General features: G+C 46.1%; 2 protein-coding genes across 5 annotated transcripts; one reads left to right on the top strand and one right to left on the bottom strand.

The window, feature by feature from the left end:
* The first annotated feature begins 1,422 nt into the window (after positions 1-1,422).
* LOC123428206 (loricrin-like) lies at positions 1,423-5,364 on the top strand. The gene is made up of 2 exons (XM_045112387.1): positions 1,423-1,628; positions 3,065-5,364. Exon 2 carries the CDS (start codon positions 3,411-3,413, stop codon positions 5,286-5,288), a length of 1,878 nt encoding a protein of 625 aa, XP_044968322.1. The 5' UTR covers positions 1,423-1,628; positions 3,065-3,410; the 3' UTR covers positions 5,289-5,364.
* Positions 5,365-7,369: 2,005 nt separating this feature from the next.
* Positions 7,370-11,308, bottom strand: LOC123428207 (programmed cell death protein 2-like). Of its 4 annotated transcripts, none has more exons than XM_045112388.1 (8): positions 10,984-11,308; positions 10,166-10,398; positions 9,896-9,979; positions 9,559-9,650; positions 9,144-9,463; positions 8,835-9,063; positions 8,519-8,723; positions 7,370-7,674 (listed from the first exon to the last, which is right to left on the bottom strand). In XM_045112388.1, the coding sequence occupies exons 2-8, from the start codon at positions 10,259-10,261 to the stop codon at positions 7,564-7,566; spliced, it is 1,137 nt and encodes a 378-aa protein (XP_044968323.1). In that variant the 5' UTR covers positions 10,262-10,398; positions 10,984-11,308; the 3' UTR covers positions 7,370-7,563. The 4 variants fall into 4 exon arrangements, with proteins under 4 accessions (XP_044968323.1, XP_044968324.1, XP_044968325.1 ...); XM_045112389.1 differs by having other exon boundaries at positions 10,166-10,360; positions 10,984-11,301; XM_045112390.1 differs by having other exon boundaries at positions 10,166-10,431; positions 10,984-11,288.
* Between the last annotated feature and the right edge of the window lie 8,463 nt (positions 11,309-19,771).

The following is a 19,771-nucleotide window of genomic DNA, read 5'->3' on the forward strand; positions in this document are numbered from 1 at the left end:
AAACGCCCGCCAACCGCCGCAGAGCCGGGTCGGGCTCCAGGTTCGTTCGTGTCGACGCGCCTCTCGCAGCACGCGATCGCCCCGAGAGATCGCTCGCCGCTCAGGAAACACGTCGAACGCGGGGGGCCTCCACACACCTGACAACGTCGATCCAACAGGAAGAACCGATGGTGCAGAATGTACCGTGCCATCGGATGTGGTGGTGGTGCACCCGTGTACGGAACGCTCTACTTTTTACTTGCCATTTTGCTTGCCAGATACTCCGTGTAGAATACTTTTCTTTTCTTTTTTGTAATTCAGCATGTAAGTAGATCAGTCCAACGGCCCAGCTCACCTTTGCGTAAAACGTGCTTGTGAGGAGACTGTCACCGGAAGATGGCGTACAAAGACGCCTAGCTTGCTGATCAGTAGCCTCTTCGTTGACTGCGCGGCGAATACCTTTATATGAATAAAGCTCTTAATCCTTGAAAAAAAAAACATGTTTCATCATGTCTTTAAAACGTCTTATACTCGATTACAGTAGTACATATCGGTCTCATAATTTTGCCTAAATCTACAAAGGATGGTAAAAGAAAAAAAGAGCTCTTTTGTGGTACCCTATATTGAATATAAGCCTTCCATTGGGAAAGATCCAAGGGTAGACATCTATTTGTACTGATGAAACAGGATTAACAGTATCGATGGTACCGTGTGCCTCTCTTCCATCGGTATACGTGGTTTGCAGTGTATTATGGGAGATCATAGTCTTCGCCTGACCAGATAGATCGACCCGACCCAGCCATTGCTCCTTGTTCGAGTACGTGGTGATGTTGTGCATCTCCGGCTGAATCCTGAGGGTGCTCGTCTCCTCTTCAACCGCGCGGGCCGCCTCACCACCAATCAACCATGCGCCACGGACGAGCCCATCGCCGCCGACGAGGCCAGGATGTGCACGACTTTACAGTCATCTGACGCCCGAAGAGCTGTTGTTCAGTGAGTCTGTGAGTGCCAGAGGCCCAGAGCGCGGCGAAACCTAGCCTAGTTCCTGTGCATAAGCGCTCATCCAGGCAGGGCTCAACCTGCTTGTGTCCTGGTCGTCACGGCCGCCGTCATCGGTGTGTGTGCATGATTTATTCCGAGTATTGGCACACCAGAGAATAGCAATTCTCTTTGTGAAGGAAAAAAAAATCAACCGTGAGATCACACATATACTGCCCCGTCCCAAGTCGCAGTATGGGGTATCGTAAAAACCCGCAAAAATAATCACATGAAAAAAGAATCAAGATCAACTAATCGAGGATCCACCGTGCCGGCCGGCCGATCGGACGGCCAGGAGGGCGCTGACCAACGAGGGGAGCGAGGACCTCCGGCTCACCCGACACTGACAGGGCCCAAAAGCCGAGCCGGTGGATGCGGAGCTGAGCCGAGCGAGCGTCGGAGGGATCCCCCAATCATACGATTCGATGAGTCCCCAAGTCTCCTCTGGAAGCCCCAAGGGCCAAATTCCATGGCGAAAAGCTCCCTCCTTTTCCTCTCCACGCCTCTTTATCTCCCACCTTCCCCTCGTCTCTCCGCCTCTTCGCCCCACTGGCCTGCCCCCTCCTCCTCCACCCATTCGCCTCGCCGCCTCCGCGTTCTCCAGCCCTGTGGTACGGATCTGCGCCCCTCACTGGTTCTTGCTTTAACGCCCAGCTCTGTAGCATTTTTCACTCGCTATACTACTTGTTTTCCTGTGGAGATGCGAGGAGTTCAGCGTTTCTTTGTGCTTGGCCGATGGGGTTGTTTTTTTTTTGCTCTGTTTGGTCTCTGCTGGATACTAGTCTGAAGCCTGAAGCCGACAGGAACCATGTGTATGTGTGTGTGTGTGTATGTAGAGCCTTGAGGTCGCGGGATGCTTTGCCTTGATTTACTGGCTCTCCTGGCTAAACGAATGGATTCTAGTGGTAAATTGGCCAGCTGAAACGTTTGTGAATTTTGTCGCGAAATTGGCAGGCAGATTCATGTCTTTGCAGTAAAGATTTGATGTACTGTAAGCTGCTTTGTTCCCTTACTTATTTCGGCAGTTCCTCTACTTCATGTCAGTTGAGGCTTTAAACCAATAATCTGTAGTATCTTTGAAGACCTTAGAGCCCCTGAAATTGGAGGAAGTCTGTTGCCGTGCTTGCAATAGCTGAAAACCTTCGAGTCATCCGGATGTTGTCAGGCATGGATGATTCAGTTTGGCATGGATTTGAGTCAAATTTGCATTCTGAGATAGGTTGTTTCTTCGATTTGGCTGTCGGTGTTGGGCACATGATGCTTGTCATTTTTGCCTCTAGAGTCAGCTGAAAATATTTTTTCATGTGGCCCCTTTCATTAGTATTATTTTGTCGAGTAAATCCTAGTATGAGAAGAAACGAATATGGACATAACTACCAACTGATCACCATATGTATCTATATCCTAGTTTCTCAATTTAACATAGCATATACAAATGTAACAAATCCTTTGTTTCCCTAAGAAGTCGAAGATCTAGATGTTGAGAAAAGAACAGTATTGTCATGTGAAGTCTTCTTCCACTTGTCCCACTAGACTGTACCAGGAAGTTTTAACATGTATGACTGCAACTCAAATTTACAGTATAGGTAGTGAAATCAGCTGTATTGGTTTTAAAGTAGCACCACTAGCTACTAACCGCTAATTCATGTTCATCTCAAGCAAACACCATGTGAACACCATAGCGTTAATTCTAATCATGATTCACCATTTCCCCATCTACGTTGATGGACTAAAAAAACATGCACCGGCTAATTAGACATATGATGTATTTCTTGTTAGCATTTCTATGCAAGGTCATATGAACCGACACTTATTAATGTCATACTTCTGGATTTCCTTACAGGCTCTTGAATCACTTTATTATTTTCACCTGTTGTTCTTGTTCTGTTTCAGAAACGTTAAGTTGGTTGTGGATGAGTAGGCTTGGTATTTAATCTTTTGGGTTCTCCATCATATTTAAGAAACGTTAGCTTCAGTCAGTTGTTTTCTTTTGATGAGTTATTATCTTGTGTCGCTAAATTTTGCGTACTACCTGACTTTCTTGCAGATCTCAGAGGACATTTAATTGTGTGGTATAAAGTCTGTTTGTGGACTCTTTTTTATGCATAAGATGCAGTGCACATGATTTCTACCCATAGTGCTGCAACATCACCATTTCTCATTTGGGACCAGTAAGCCTAATGCTCATGGACAGAGCTGATACTTCAGGCTTTCTCGGTAGTGGCTCACATTGCAACAACATTGACGTGTACTTCCATTTTGTGTACACTATATACTTTCTCGGCGGTGAAGTTGTTAAACTGGGGTTCTGATTGTTCAGCAGAAGCTATTGGCCACCGGACAGCGCTCAAGTCTTTCTCTGTCCTAATCCTACCTTATATACATTAACTGAGATGGACCTTAATATGCCAAATCTTTGGTTTCATGGGAAGGAACATATGGCCGCTTCACTCTCTCAAGCTGAAACCGCTGCGGTAAATTGCAGGAATGAAGGCCTAGACGTAGCATTAGTTAAAGTTGGTTGCCTTGGGAGCTCAGAAGCAGTTGAGACTTCTAGAAAGTCATTCGAGCAGACGAACCAAAGTTTCCCTGTTCCTGATGATGACCGCACGCTGGTCCTAGGACTTGGACCAATGCCAAATCTGTATTCTGCTGGTAGTCAATCATCTAGTGGGAAGAGGGTTAAATTATCTGCAACTTTGTTCAGCCAACATTGTACCACAACTGATCCTGGGTTAGTGGTGGGGACTTCAGGAGGCAGCTCAAGAAATTTACAGTCCACAACAGTTCCTGGCCGGAAGGAGCATCCACATAAAAGGAAAAACTGTATTGTCTTCCCACTTATTGATGAGGGGTCAACTTCGACCAAAAGGAAATCTGGTGATTATGAGCTGTCACCTCTGTTTGCTCCAAGATCAAATCATATTTGTATTGATGGAAAATCGCCAGAGGCTGATGTCCAGGAACACATTGGAACCGGATATGAGGCCGATCATGACAGGTCTCTTGATCAGCACGAGGTTCGGCTTAGCCCCGAGCCTTCAGAAACAACTGGTTGTTCTTTTGTTGCAACTTCAGATACAGTAGATTGTACTGACAATGTGGGGCAGAAAAGTCATCAGCGCCGTCTTAAGAAGTGTAGGTTCAATGGGTGTTCCAAGGGCGGAAGGGGTGCATCAGGACTCTGCATTTCCCATGGTGGCGGTCACCGGTGCCAAAAACCAGGTTGCAATAAAGGGGCCGAGAGCCGAACGGCGTACTGCAAATCTCATGGAGGAGGAAAGCGGTGCCAAGAGCTAGGCTGCACCAAAAGCGCCGAAGGGAAGACAGAGTTCTGCATTGCTCACGGCGGTGGGCACCGGTGTGGGGTTCAGGAGTGCTCCAAAGCAGCACGGGGAAGATCAGGATTTTGCATAAAACACGGTGGAGGGAAGAGGTGCATGATGGAGGGCTGCACCAGGAGTGCCGAAGGATATCCCGGGGTGTGCATCGCACATGGAGGTGGTCGCCGGTGTCAGTACCCGGACTGCAGCAAGGGAGCACAGGGAGGCACCCTGTTCTGCAAGTCCCACGGTGGAGGCAAACGGTGCATATCTGAAGGTTGCACCAAAGGAGCCGAGGGCAGCACATTACTATGCAAAGGGCATGGCGGTGGGAAGAGGTGCCTCTTCGAGGGAGCCGCGGCATGTCCTAAGAGTGTTCATGGCGGAACCAGCTTCTGCGTGGTGCATGGAGGAGGCAAGAGGTGTGTGGCACCAGGGTGCACCAAGAGCGCTCGCGGTCGCACCGATTGCTGTGTGAGGCATGGCGGTGGCAAGCGCTGCAAATCTGATGGGTGCGGCAAGAGCGCGCAGGGGAGCACGGACTTCTGCAAGGCGCATGGTGGGGGCAAGCGGTGTGCCTGGAGCGCCGGCTGTGAGAAGTTTGCCAGGGGGAGGAGCGGTCTATGCTCTGCTCATGGAAACTTGACGGCCTCAAAGCAGGAACTGGAATGCGGGCAGGGCCGAAGCATGATCGGGCATGGCCTCTTCAGCGGGATCGACTCTTCTTCTTCGACGGTGGGCAGCAGCATGGAACATGTGATCTCTTCTTCTCTCCCTGGCGCTTTGTCAGATTTCTGCGGCGAGTCGTCGGAACATGGCCAAGAAGGTGGAGGGAGCCGGAACCAGAGCTTCGGGTTCGTGGTGCCGGAGGGAAGGGTGCACGGTGGAGGGCTCATGTCGATGCTCCGAGGGCACCTGGGAAGCAAGATCAACAACCCGGAATCCTGAAAATAATACATCTTCTGTGTGCACTTTGAGCATATTATGATTCTGCGCCTAGCAATCGTATGATTCTTGACCGGCATTTGCGCTTTGGTGTTTTACGATCTACTCTCTCCGTTCCTAAATATAATTTTTTTAAGGTTCCATTAAGAAACTACATATGGATGTATGTACACATACTTTACAGTGTATATTCATTCATTTTACTCCGTATGTAGTCCTTTAGTGAAATCTGTAAAAAGACTTACATTTAGGAACGGAGGGAGTAGTTAATACTGTCAGCATGCATAGTACTTGTGTAGAGACCTTCATTGTACTTGTTCAAGTTTTTTTTTTTTTTGCGAAGTGTTCAAGTGTATTTGAACTGGCTTGTAAACAAACTGCACTATAATGATCTTGTGTTGCTAGGCATAGCCGTTGAAGTTTCGGAGCCTTCTGTGCGTGTTGTATCAAAACCTGTTCCGATTTCGTCACGTTTTTATGTGCGTGTTGGAACTTTCCAAATAGCAGTACAATTGAAGAAGAAGCCGGTAACCAAGTCGGACCCGAACCAAATCTTGATGATGTTAAATTAAAATAAATGCAACGTATCGTGGTGAACAACCACAACCCATGGCTGGAGGACGCCCGGAGTTGCCCACGGACGTCGTGGTGGAGATCCTGCTGCGGCTGCCGCCGATCCCCCGGCGCCGGGTCCGGCTCGTCTGCAGGCTCTGGCGCAACGTCGTCGACAAGCACACCACGGAGATGCAGAGCCGCGCCACGGCCCTCCTCTGGGATACCATGGATGCCGTGGCCTACGTCGTCGACGACCTGTCCAAGTCGTCGACGGGAGCTACACGGAGCTGTGGCGTCGGGATACAGCGGCGCCCTACACCCGCCCAGGCAGGCTGCAGCTCATCGGCACCTGCAACGGCCTTCTCTGCCTGTGCGACAACGAGGAGTTCCCCGGCGGCGCCGTCACCCTGGTCAACCCGGCCACCGGCGAGGCGCTGCCCGTCCCGCCGTTGCCTTGCGCAGGCCCGTTTCGCCCGAGAGACCCCGTCTGGGAGAAGTGGCACGAGGCGTACAGCTTCGGGCACCACCCCACGACGGGGCAGTACAAGGTGGTGCACGTCCCATGCACCATGCTCAACGGCGCGTGCAGGTGCTGACGCTAGGGGACGCGTCGTGGCGGGAGGTTCCGGCTGGCCCTGCGGCGGAGGGAGCGTGCTGCAACCTCGACGCCGGCGTAGTCAGCGTCGACGGCGCGACGTACTGGGTCGTGCAAAGGGCCGCGTCGCGCTGGGTCGTGTCTTTTGACCTCGACAAGGAGGAGGTCACCCGTGTCAGGGGGCTGCCCGGGAACCCCTACTCGCCTGATCACCACCAGCTGACGGAGGTGCACGGGAGGCTGGGCATCGTCGTTGTCCGTGGCCTTTCGAGGAGGACGGAGGTGTGGGTTCTGGAAAAGGGGCGGCGGAAATGGCGCTGCCGGTACAGCCTTACGCGGCACGGCGTCCCGCGGCCACGCTTCGTGTATGGCGAGTGCGTCCTGACATTGAAGAACGGCTTGATGTACGGGCATCACAGGCAGAAAGGGGTGTGGTCATCGTCCAAAAAGGCGGTGCCTGTGGAGGTCAACCACGGGGCTCGTGGGACGCTGCTCGCGACGATGAAGGGCGGCTGGTTCCGGACATTCTCCTACGTCCAGACGATGGAGCCACTTAGCATTTATATGCTGCCAATTGATAATGCTTAAAAGGATAAAAAATTAGTTCTGCTACCTTCCGCAAAGAAAAGAAAAAGGAAAAAAATAGTTCTTCGACTAGATGGAGGAGGCCCCCCTTGCGTGTTGTTCTCGTTCCACAATTGCTATCTTTAGAGTTTATTTAGGCGAACGAATTTCTCTTTAGAGCTTGCATGGTGAAATACTTTCTCCGTTGAGGTGTGCCCGAAATTCGTAAAATTGAAATATGAGTAAATTAAATAAAGTATAGATACATCACCTGATGTGATCTGCACCATCTGCCCCATGAACTGATGGAAGCAAGAGGAGGACAATGATAGTGTTTCACTTAATGTACAACTCAATGGTAGAAGTCTCATGGATGTATCACTCGTGTATTATTTTTGAAACTTAACATTTAGAATTTAACTTTCAATAACTTTCACACAATAATGCTTCGGCGGGCTTATACAAAATTGACAGTGCAATACCAATGGAAACACATAAGATTACAGATAGATTCCATAACAACATGACAAAGGGGAAACGGCATTCAGATATGGTTTGGACTAGTTAATAACATCGCGCGTCACATGCTTCATCCTCCTGCATCATTATCTCCTCCTCCACTACTCCCCAGCAGCAATTGGCATGTTCCCCACCACAAGATGAAGGACAGCAACTCTGTGAGCGGTGGGTTATTGTTAGGAACATGATACTCAACAAAACACAGCAAAATAAGCTGACTACAAACAAATATAGACAGCCAATAATTATCATTTCTCATCTCAGCCTTGTGAAATAATAAACGGAGAAAACTTCTCACTATGCATCTGGAGTTTAATTTGTCTATCCATTCCATTCATCTGGATCGTGCTAAATAAAAAACTACTCCGTATGAATTTGGTGTTCCGAGTGCTGAAAAAGCAGGACCGTCCAGACTGTAAATTTTAGGCTGAAGTATTTACAGGAAATCTTTTACAAGCCATGTATTTACTCTTATCTGTTCATTCTAGCAATGAAAAAGTTACATCAATCTGGATACATGAATCTCTTCACATCACAAACTTGGATTTATTATTGTTTGTATAATACTCCCTCCGTTCCTTAATATAAGGTGTATTAGTTTTTCAAAAAGTCAAAGGATGTCTATGTTTGACCAAGTTTATAGGAAAATATATAAACATGTAGAATACTAAAAATACAAAGTATAAAAATATATTTCATGGTTAATCTAGTGATAATGATTTGGTATTCTAAACATTGATATTTTTATCAATAAACTTGGTCAACGTTAGAGAAGTTTGATTTAAAAAAATAAATAATACACCTTATATTTAGAAATGGAGGGAGTATATTAACTTAATAAATGTTTCAGTTCTTTCTTATCCAAAAGCAGGTGTACGCTGGACATATTTATCAAGTTATGAAGCGATATGATTGCTTGCTAACGTATTGCAGAAGCCTCGACAGATCCTTGAACTTCATCATTTAGTTAATATCAATAAATTGAAGATTAAGATCAGACCTTGGAGCAAGTGTAGATAACAATAGTCAGCCAAGTCCAGGCATTAGGTGCACAATTTGAGGAACCATCACCAGCTTGGTCGAGAAAATATGATAATGGAGACATCAGTTGAAGTTCATATTGGCGTTGTGAACCACAAAGCTTACATGTGCCTACATCTTGTGAGTTAGTTGTAGCCAACAGTGGACTACCAGCACATGAATACCTGCAGGTAATTAGACACCAAAAATCAAATCAGGCTCTGAAACTAAAAAGGGTGTATACTTAGAGAAAAACATGATTTAACAAATAATAACAAGGACATGATGAGTTCTACCTAAAGCATTGTTGAGGATATGCATCCAACCGTTTCTTAAATTTTAAGAAAGTTCTGTCAGCCCCAGGAGCTTGATCATATTCATACTTTTCTCCTTCCCATTTTTCTTCTTCGTCATTACCCATGTCCATTATCTCTTCAGCCAAAAGTTTTTCATAGCTACTAGAACCTGCACTGGTTTTTCCTCTTGATTGTTCCTTATCGTAATAGATATAGAAACAAGGAAGAACTGCAGAAAGAAAATTTCATGAGACAAAAACACTCGGACTTTACACTTACGGTAATGAGTTCTGCAGAGATTTCCCTCACCTGGTATACTCAGGTCATTTGCTTTCTCTTTCACTACAGCGCATTTCCTAGGGACATTATTAGCACGCTTTGATTTGTTTTTCTTCTTTGTGTTGGATGCCACCGTTGCAGCCTGCTCGAGTGCTGCAGCCAAGGCATCTAAATCAAAATCATCACCATTGCTGTTTGAACTCTTGTTTTCTTCTTCATTATGTTTTCCCGCAGAACATGAAGGAGTTGGCTCATTTGAGCAAACCTTTTCTTTACATTGGACTGACCCGTATCCATTATCATTTGATTGCATACCACTATGGCACTTCTGAACCCTTAGGACCTTCCAACTTTAAGAATCGAATAAAATCAAAAGTTAGACAAACTCTTAACTTCAAATCATACTGAAGATCTGAATAACATGTAACTGTACCAAACCACTTGCCTTTGGGGGTTAGGGCTGCATTTTGGGGTCGGGCAAACAAGCACATACAGTGTCCTCTCTTCAACGTTAAGCTTCGCAAGAGGAGCATAAACCTGAAGTTACTACACAAATATGAGAAAAACACAGCAAAGCTCGTAGTGCTGAGACAGAGGTGTTGGCTACCATCATTGAAAGAAGCTAGTACCCAACAACAATTTAGGGCACTGTAAGTCTGTAACATAGGTACAAAGATGATAAATTCATACAGTATTCCATTCCCTTGTATGGACGTCTATCAGAACATGCTTCAGCTCTTTAACATTCTTAGCCAATTTATTTAGTAAAGGAAAAAACTCGCCTGAGCAACAAGGCAGAGCCTGGTTCCACACAGTTTGCATTGGAGCAATTTAGCTTCAGTCCCCAAATCCTCGGCTGGCCAATCCTGCAGAAGGTCCATAAAAATTACTCAAACAGGAGCCGGCAAAAGCCTCCCCTTGGGAAAATTGTTCCACCTTTAGAGAGCTTATTTCCAACTTCCCAAGAGAAGGAGCAGAGATAGTGGTTCGTGAGCCAAAAACGAAATTAAAGAAGAGATGGAGAAGAAAACATCAAGTTAGCAATGACATACAGGGACCCCGCCGATCTTGGTGGTGTAGTGGTCGGCCTTCTCCCGGTAGTCCTCCGCCCAGGGCCCAGGGAGGCCCAGATGAACCTCCTCCGTCATCCCTGCCGCCACCCTGCTATCCCTCGGAAGATGCGAGCTCTACGGAGCTGGCGGACGGCCGCGGGAGACAAGAACCGCGGACTCGACGGCGGACGGCAGCTGGAAGAGAAGGGTTAGGCAGCTAGCGTGTGCTCTGCCTGGGTGGGGGCAAATGCTACTCAGGCATGGTTCTGCGAAAGACCCTGTAATGTAAAAAAGAAGCCCGGACGGCCCACAATGTACTCGGAAAGCAGCCTGACTAAGCCCAAATGCTTGTTCGACTATTGCAAAAACAAAAATATTAAAATGGAGATCAACTAACTCGAGGTTAACCTTTACGGAGGACATTCACGCATAGTTTATAAAACCGAACCGGAAATCGAACCGAAAAGGTTGTCGGTCAGGTTTTTACTGGTCAGACCGCCGATTCACCGGTTCGATTGTCGGTTTTTAAGCAAAAAAGTAATAAATATTGAGTAATATATGTGCTGATATAATGTGAAACAATGGTCAAACAAAATTATTTTCATGTAGTGGACAACAAAGTAGAATAGTTGAATTGGTTATAGGGCCGTGGGTAAGCCTCGCATATTGCTTAGAGGACATGTTGGACGGACAGCAGGAAACATCTAGCAAATTCAAGCATCAATCCATCCATCCATCTAACAAATAGCTATTTTATCTATGAGCAACAGCAGACAAAATGAAGAGGGAAGAAACAGAGATGGGAAAAAGAAGCTCACCGTGAGCGTCGAAACTGGCCAGCAGGGGGCAAACTGCAGGGTGGGGCGGATTTGAGGAGGGAGGCGGGGCGGGGCCTGGCCTGGCCGGCGGCGGCGCCGTAACCCTAGCCGCGGGGCAGGGCGAACTATGGGGCGGGGCGGGGTTGACGGCAGGGTGGGGAGGGATTGACGGGGCGGGGCGGGGCCGGCCTGAGGAGCCAAGATGGCCAGCGGGGGCGGCGACGGCTTGGCCGGCAGCGACGGCGAGATGGGCGGCGAGGTGAGGCGGGAGGGGAGCGCAGCGAGGCCAGAGGGAAAACGGGTCGTTTTTGGTTCCAGGGACTAGAATCTGCTCAAAAGAACTGGGCCTATGTCTTGTTTATAATGAGACGTAGCGAAGCCTCGCTAAAAGCAGCCGTCAAGAATGGCCCGGCCCACAGCAGGGGCCACAGGCCACTAGCGCTTTTATCATCTTCTATTTTCTCTTCATATTTTTGCTAAATAAAGTTTCTTACTTCATTTATTTTTTATTATATTCTAATATAGCTATAAAAAATCACATTACATAAAGGAAATTAAAAATGTTAAACATGTATTCCCAAGATGTATATGTATAAAAGAAAATAATTATGACGTATAGAAAGCAATGTACAGTGTATATGGAAATAACTAAATATCAAACGAATATAGTAAAATGATAATTATGTGTTAAGTAAAATAAAAATTCATGAAAACCGAGAAAGAAACAACCACAAAATAAAACAAGAAAATAGAAAGAAAAAACCACAGGGGAAACCGTCAAGAAATAAATACAACCGAAGAAAAAACACACTAAAGAAAATCAATGAAAAGGCAACAAAGTGGAGATAACCGATAAAGAAGCAGAGTAAATCGAAAATAAAAAATAAAAAATGAATAAACAAGCCAGAATGAATGAGCAATCGAACAAGAACCCGCATCCTGGACCTGGATTGATCAAACAGCAAAAAATAAAGACAACAATAGGCTGGTCCAGTAACTACACAAGGAGGAAACCCTTCATGCGAGCGGACAATTCATCTCGCTATAAGTGAGATAGACGGTTGGCACTATTACACAGTACACACCCATATGCATCGAATAATCGCAGCTTTGCTGAAGCAAAGCGAGCGAGAGACGCGACATGGGCCGTCTCCTTTCGAGCAAGAAACCAGTTTTTTAAGTTCCCTCAACTAGGTTTTTTTCGATTTTTTTTACCTTTTTTTTTGGGGGGGGGGGGGGTCCTGATTTGATTTTTATTTTCTCCTTTTTCTGATTTTTTTTACAATTTACAATGAAAACAGAAACCTAAATTTTATTTATATCGCAGAAAATGTACAAAAACCTAAAGTTTATATTAAAAAAACAAATAGTGTGTTCAGAACATACTAAGAAAATGTTAAGTGCGCATTTTAAATTCACTGCTTAAAAATAAGAGAATTCAAAATTGGTCACTTTTTATGAGAAAAATGTTCACGTTAAATATATTTTTTTTGAGTTTACGTACTCATACATTTTCACGTTTTATTAAAAAAATATTCACATTCGTCCAAGAATTTGTTGATGTTTCTTGAAAAACTTTGGATCAGCCGTTGTATTTAGTTCTTAAAAGTGTGCGCTGCCTATTTGATCACTAACACTTAGTAGTGCAAGTGGTAAGGTTGTGAGCTTGGTTTTAGTAGTCGCACAACACGGCTCGCTATGGCGCCACAAATTGGCTCGCCTAAGGGGTTCTCTTGGACGGTTCGGCGCGTAGAACAAACCGGCTAAACGGATGCATCCATGTTTTGATTAATTGATTTAGTACTTGTTCTGTAAAGAAATATAAAAGTGTTCAGATCATTATTGACACGCGGGTAGGTCGTTACAAAAGAGTGGAGTTTGGATGCACAAAGGCACAAAGCTCCTCTAGAAACAAGTGGGTGTGCTGTCCATGCCGAAGAAAAGAAAAGATGCACTGCCACCACCACCATAGATGACACGAGTGCAGCCACCACTACGAACACAGCAACCACCAGCCGTTGTTAATCTCTTGTCATTGCCTTGTCCGGGCGGCCGGGAGCTCAAGGCTGAACATGAGGTCGGAGTCATCATACATACAGAGATATGTACATCGTTTGTCGTGGCCAGGCTTGCGGGGCGCGGCGCGCAGTACGAGCGGCACGGACAAATTCACGACACGACACGACACGCGCCCGTGACCGGCCGGCCGCGGCGAGCGTATGGCTGGACCCCGTACCCGCACGCCGCACTACGTACGTACATGCATACATACACTCCTACGGTCCTACCAGTACTACTACCTTACCTAGGACGGGCAAGAGGAAGTCACGGGATCTCGACGAGCAACCGTGCCCGCCTCTGTTCTGTTCTGTTCTGGCGATCACGATCACGGCAGCGCATGCATGCACCGGCTTGGTCGCTTGCCTGGTCTGGTCGTGTGCGCGCATGCATGCATGCATGCACCGTCGGGCGTCGGGTGCTCTGCTTTTCTGCCGGGGTGGGGGTGGGGGTGGTGGTGGTTCCAAGAAATGGCGGTGGCATCCAAATCCAAGGGCTGGAATCGCGAGTTCTGGGCGTCCGTCCTGTATGGCTGTATCTTCACGTGCGTCCGCCCCGCTCTGCTGTCGCGGTGCATCTTTTCTTTTCTTTTCTGTGTCAGCATGGGCATGGCGGCACGATCGGGATCCGGATCACGAGATCCAGCGCGACCTCTCCGCGCCAACACAACTTCCCAACCGGGCTCACTCTTCCTTCCGTTTGTAGGTACTCCATATACGAACCCGACTCCATGTCTTACCCTGCGGCGTCAGCTTTATCATTGCTAAGTTAAGCAAAAATGCTCGTGAGTTGCAATGGAAGAAAACCTATCAGGTTATGCAGGTCTGATAGATATAAAAAGGTATGAATCCAATGCAATAATGGCATAAGGATTTTTGAAATGTTATTTCACAAAGTATATCTGAGTGATGTCATGATGAGATAAGGCACTTTTAAAATATAATTTCAAAAACTAAAAATATGATGCTCATCGCGGCTTGATTTGTTAAGGCGCCACAAAAATATATTTTATGACTGAGCAAACTGCAAAACATGGAAACCTTTTTTTATCCGACACGAGGGACTAAATAAAATCATAAAACGATGTCTAGAGGTTTCCTAATAAAACCTATATTTAAGCGACGGTTAGTTTTGTTCATTATTAATATATATGTGTTTTAATTTTTGCAAACATTTTCTAAAAGTTGATAGACATGTTTTCCAAATTCATGAATATGATGTGAATATCGGATCATTTTAGAAAATCATGAACATTTTATATTTCCTGAAAATTTATTAGAAATCGTGATTTGTTTTACAATTTGTGAGCAATTTTTAAACTCATGAATATTTTATGACTTGCCGAATATTTTTTAAATACACAAATAGTTTATCATTTTCCTACTTTTTTCAAATTGGCAACTTCTATTTTTTTTGTTCTTTTGAAATCTTTAATTAATTTAGAGAAGAAAAAACCAAAACAGAAATAAGAAAGTAAAGAAAAAAAAACTAAACAAGGTGCCTTGATCTGCACATGGGCCGACTCATGCATAAGAGTGCAAAAAAGTCATAAAATGTGCTTTGAATATCGAATCATTTTAAAAAATCATAAACATTTTTTATTTCTTGATAATTTATTTGAAAGCGTGATTAGTTTTATAATATGTGAGCAATTTTTGAACTCATGAACGTTTTATGACTTGTTGAATATTTTGTAAATACATAAACAGTTTATCATTTTTTTAAAATTTTCAAACTGACAAATTTTAATTCTTTTGTTCTTTTGAAATCTGGAATTAATTTAGAGAAGAAAAAACTAAAACAGAAATAAAAAAGTAAAGAAAAAATACTAAACAGGATGCCCTGAGCTGCACATGGGCCGGCCCATGCAAAAAGTGGTAAAAAGGTAGAGAAAAAGTGGTGCGAGCGAGGGATCGAACCCTGGTCTCTCGGCGTGGAGGATTGCACCTCTGACCATCGCACTAGTCTTCTGTTACTGGTATATCTAAATATCAGTCCTTTGAGAACATAACACGGGGCGGCAATTTTTGAAATCCGAAAAATGAATCGTTTTTATACTTACGGTGACATTGATGGGTAATTTTTACTAACTTTAGGGGTAATTTTAATGACGGACGACAGAAGCAATAGGTGCTTTATTATTAAGGAGAGATTACATCTGAAATGTTTTTTTTGGACGTAAGTTGACTGAGTACAAACAAATTTTGGGTTAGTCAGATTTTTATGAGCCATGGGATGTAAGATAAACTAGTACAAATGCTTGTGGGTCCATATCAGGTGTGGGCCTTAGAGCATGGACAGGACTTTTCCCTAGTACAAGAGGACCGGGAAGGACGCACCTTTGATGTACCAGTTATCGTGCCTACGGTAAACGCTGGGTAGCCAAGTGCGGAGAGGATAACTGCCGAAAGCAAATAAGGTAGTTGCTCTTGCGGAAACTATTAGGGAATTTCAACTAATCCTTTCCGAAGAATTAGACGGCCTACCTGAACATGCTTTTTATTTGGTGGGTAATATCGATGAAGCTAGCATGAAAGCCTACAGAAATCTAGGATAGAGAAGCTATATCCTATTCATTGGTACTAATCATGGATACTTAAAAAAATATTTGTTTGGTAAAAAGAAGTGCTTTATAAAGCACCTCTGTCCCTTCATTTCCAAATTATTACAAATATCAATTAACGGAGCGTTTCCATTCTTAGAGTTATCGTATCATTAGCCTAGGATTTACCCTTTTAACCATAGGTCCGCCAATATATTCCTAAAAAGTCGAAAGCTAAGCGATAATGGTTTTGTGAGATCTTTTAGGATGTTAGTTGGTAAAAGGATTGGGGTTGGTTTAATATATTTCTCTAAATAGCTCAATCCTTTTTTGCTAAGATCAACATAAAAATATGTCGCTGACGTGAGTAAAGCTAAAGCAACAGTAGTATTTATATCATTCGTGGGGAACACATACAAGAAAAAGGATAACGGTAGCCCTCCCATTAACTACTTCATTTTCATTTATGAATTTCATATTAATAGAAATCCATGTCCTACCGAGACAAATTTTAGAACTTGCTATCCTCTAGGGTGCGACACCCAACCGCTTCGCCTAGCAGCACAACGCTTGTATTGCTCTCCCACAACCCCGTTTTCCCGGTTTAGGCTGCTCCCATTTCGCTCGCCGCTACTACGGGAATGGCTTTTGCTTTCTTTTCCTCTAGCTACTAAGATGTTTCAGTTCGCCAGGTTGTCTCTTGCCTGCTCATGGATTCAGCACACAGTTTAAAAGGTTGACCTATTTGGGAATCTCTGGATCAATGCTTATTTTCAACTCCCCGTATATCGTATAACCCCTTGAGTGTTTTAATGGAACAAGGTAATAAAAATTGAACTTCAAAAAAGGAATTCTTTTGATTCAACCATGTCTTTCTCAACTCAGCAACTCATCGTCTCACTGACCGATCTCGTCGTCGGCACCACCGTGGTGAGCCTCTTGTTTTTATCTTATTTTTAAAAGAAAAAATCTTACTTATATGATTTATATAGACACTTGTATAAATTTCTTACTTTTATTATTGTTTGTTATTATATAGTGCGATGGTTTTGGTATTCGCCGACATCGGCCCTCGTCCGGCCTATGATTCGCACGTGGTATATTTTCTTTTATAACTATTTGTTTCATTTAGTGTCTATGACAATTGTAACCATATGGAGAGAAGAATGGGGGCAATGTTGGCATCCATGGGAAGAGGAAAGGGTGGGGATCAAGTCCACCGGTCATAATCGCGGAAGAACGGCCGAAAACGGAGAATCGGCGGCGGCCTCTAGAGCACTTGGGTCGTGAGGGAGAGAGTTCCACGGGGAGGAAGGGGGTGAATGGGTACATGGAGTGGAAGATGCCCTTGCCCGCCCCTATAACCCCCTCGTGAGCCCGCACAAGCGGTAATACCACGCGTGAGAGCTGGAGTACCGCTCCACCATACTTTTCGTTGAAATTTTCACATGACAGCTCCATCCAACACTCGTGACAACGCAACGATCTCATCAACCCCGTCGCACCTACAACACAACTGCAATGCAACACCGTGGCATGGCGAACGAGGTGCTCGGCAAGAGCGGCGGTGAGGAAGACACCGCCACGGCCGCGCCCCACCACCACGACCACGAAGTCAACATGTTTACGGGCGCTGCTCGCAGCGAGGAAGAGCAGTGCATGACATGTCGTCGTCGCTCGGATCCCATCAAGGCCAGCACTCCCCCCTCCCCTTCGCGTTGAAGCTAAGCTTGGTGTACTGATCATTGACGATCGATTGGCCACTCAAGCCGTAGAGGTTGAGTTAGAGACCGTCGAGGCGAAATTGAAGAAGACGAAGGCAAGTGTCGGAGTTTCAGTTCTCGGGGCTCACAGACAGATACGAGGGACATGCATTGTCGATCGTTTAGTTTTGGTTTAGAGTAGGGTTTTGCTAAAATGGTTCAAAATGTAATAAAATTCGTCCTATTTATGTGAAAATCAGCTGGTTTGCATGGATTTCATCCATTTAGTTAAAACTCGGATATAGACCCTAAAAAAAGTTCAAACTCGGATAGTGTTGAATGACCGGCATCGACATCTGTGTGCGGGGAAGCAAATTTATGGGTCAACTTTAAAGATGCCCTAAAGCTCTTGGGTCGATGTGCTTTCACCAGAGATTGTTCCTTTTTCTCCGGGGCCGATTGCAAACGAAACTCCATTTAAAAGCGAATGGATCTCCAGCAATACTACTTTCCGTTGACATCTTCCCATGACGCCCGCATCCAGCACTCCCGACAAGCACGACGATCCCATCGGCCCCGCCGCAGCTGCACCCCGACGCCTTCCTTTCAATCCCGGCATGTCGGCCGTCGCACGCAATCATCACAACCTGAAGCCGCGTCACGCACTCCCCGGCAACGGAAAGCCACCCGAGCACACAGCCTTCGTGCTTCCGACGCAAGAGATCGTCGGTCGATCGACCGATCGGTGTCCGTTCAAACCGAACGTGCAGTGCAGGTAAGGGTAACTCCGGGCAACATATTTCGTCCGCCGCCGTCCGTTTGAATCTGTACGAACAAAATTGACAGCCCAACGCGTCGACTATCGTCCGCCGCCGTCCGTTTGAATCTGTACGAACAAAATTGACAGCCCAACGCGTCGACTCATTTTCAAAACGCGTTCGTTCTGCGTCCGCGTCAATTCATTTTTGTTTAAATTTGGGACTGAAATGCGTTGACGCGGAGGTATCTGCCCAACCATTGCGGTTAACATAATTTATGACGTCCGTCCTTCTTGGACCCACGCGCCAGCGACCGTGGTCTGTCTTTTTTAATTTGATCGCCCGATGAGGTTCGGCCATCTGCTTCCAGAACCCTCCCCGTCCCCATCTCGCCACCCCTCTGTTTTTTCGTCGACGACACAAAAGCCATGAACAACGGCGACAACCTCGTCGTCTATGCCCGTGCGATGTTTCCAGAGGAGGAACAACGGCGACAACCTTGTAGGCTAAGAGGACGATGCGCCAGGCGCACGAGTGCGCCTGTGCTACGCCCGACTTCGCCCAAAACAATCTCGTCGTCTACCCCCGCGCGCTGCTCATGAAGGAGGCCGTCTACCTCCATGCTAAAATGGCGTTGCGCTTGTCGAACGAGCGCACCCGTGTTGCGCCACCGTCGACACTAGCACTGCCCACCCCCGCTCCGGCGCAGTCCGACCTCGCCGCTGCTGACGAGGATGTCTAGTTTTTTTTTTCTTTTTCATTTATAATGTAACCGGCTTTCGTGGGCATTTTTAATGTTTTATTATGCTTGGTTGTTATTTTTTCATACGCTGGTAAAAATGAAACGGGTCAGCGTTAGACGCATGTGCCGACCCAAACATCGAAGCGAATAATCGTATCAGCTGGGCCGACCCAAAGAAGAAAAAAACGGATAAAATCACCGTCCGTTTGGATTGACCAGTTGGAGTTGCCCTAAACCCACCCAAAACAAGAGTTTTCCTTCCCTAAAAGAGGCCACCAGACGTACGTAGCACCACCGCACCGGCATCGCATATTGAACGGCGACACCGATGGGCCGATCGGCCGGGTTGGTTGCCCGGGAAAGCAAGGCATTGCCCTCCCGATTCGGCATTCCTCCGTAGCAAAACCACTACCTGCTGCACGTAATTTGACCCGGCGTCGTGGATGGAATACTATACCTTTGATGTGCATGCAGGTTCACGCGCGGTTGGCTGCCCCTGCCCGGTAGCCTCAGCGTAATTTGAAGTTTGCCCGGAGCCGCCGCTTGATCCCGACATGTGTTGCTGTCGATGTATATCAACGCATATCAAATATCAATCACAAGATATGCGATGGATAACCAGGATAAGAACGGGATTTGAGTCGACCAGGACATATGTACGTACGTACGTACGTACGCCGGAGGTCCAGAAGAAACACATGAGTGCCACATGCTAATCCCCGAGAGTTGGCAACGAACGGCGCACGTTGTGAAGCTCCGCATGTGTGTTTCCTTGTGAAGTAGAGGCGATCAGATCAGACACGGGTGTTGAGTTGCGTTTGTGTGTTGGTGTTAGGATAGCATGATTGGAAGCTCGTGGACGGATGCCATCATGCATGCCAAAGAGAAACGCATGTAGTATATCCGTTTAATTTCGTTTTGTATGAACACACACGGCCTGCGGGTGACCGGCGAGACGAAAAGGGTATGCGTAACCACCGATGGT

The sequence above is a fragment of the Hordeum vulgare genome, chromosome 2H (genome assembly GCF_904849725.1).
Source record: "Hordeum vulgare subsp. vulgare chromosome 2H, MorexV3_pseudomolecules_assembly, whole genome shotgun sequence".
Lineage (NCBI taxonomy): Eukaryota > Viridiplantae > Streptophyta > Magnoliopsida > Poales > Poaceae > Hordeum > Hordeum vulgare.

Excerpts from the sequence above, each read along its gene's own strand:
- LOC123428206 (XM_045112387.1), top strand. The coding sequence starts at position 3,411 with ATGGACCTTAATATGCCAAATCTTTGGTTTCATGGGAAGGAACATATG.
- LOC123428207 (XM_045112388.1), bottom strand. The coding sequence starts at position 10,261 with ATGACGGAGGAGGTTCATCTGGGCCTCCCTGGGCCCTGGGCGGAGGAC. Across the intron at positions 9,980-10,165 it reads CCAAGATCGGCGGGGTCCCT|GATTGGCCAGCCGAGGATTT; the intron begins GTATGTCATTGC and ends GACCTTCTGCAG. Across the intron at positions 9,464-9,558 it reads TGCAGCCCTAACCCCCAAAG|TTGGAAGGTCCTAAGGGTTC; the intron begins GCAAGTGGTTTG and ends CGATTCTTAAAG.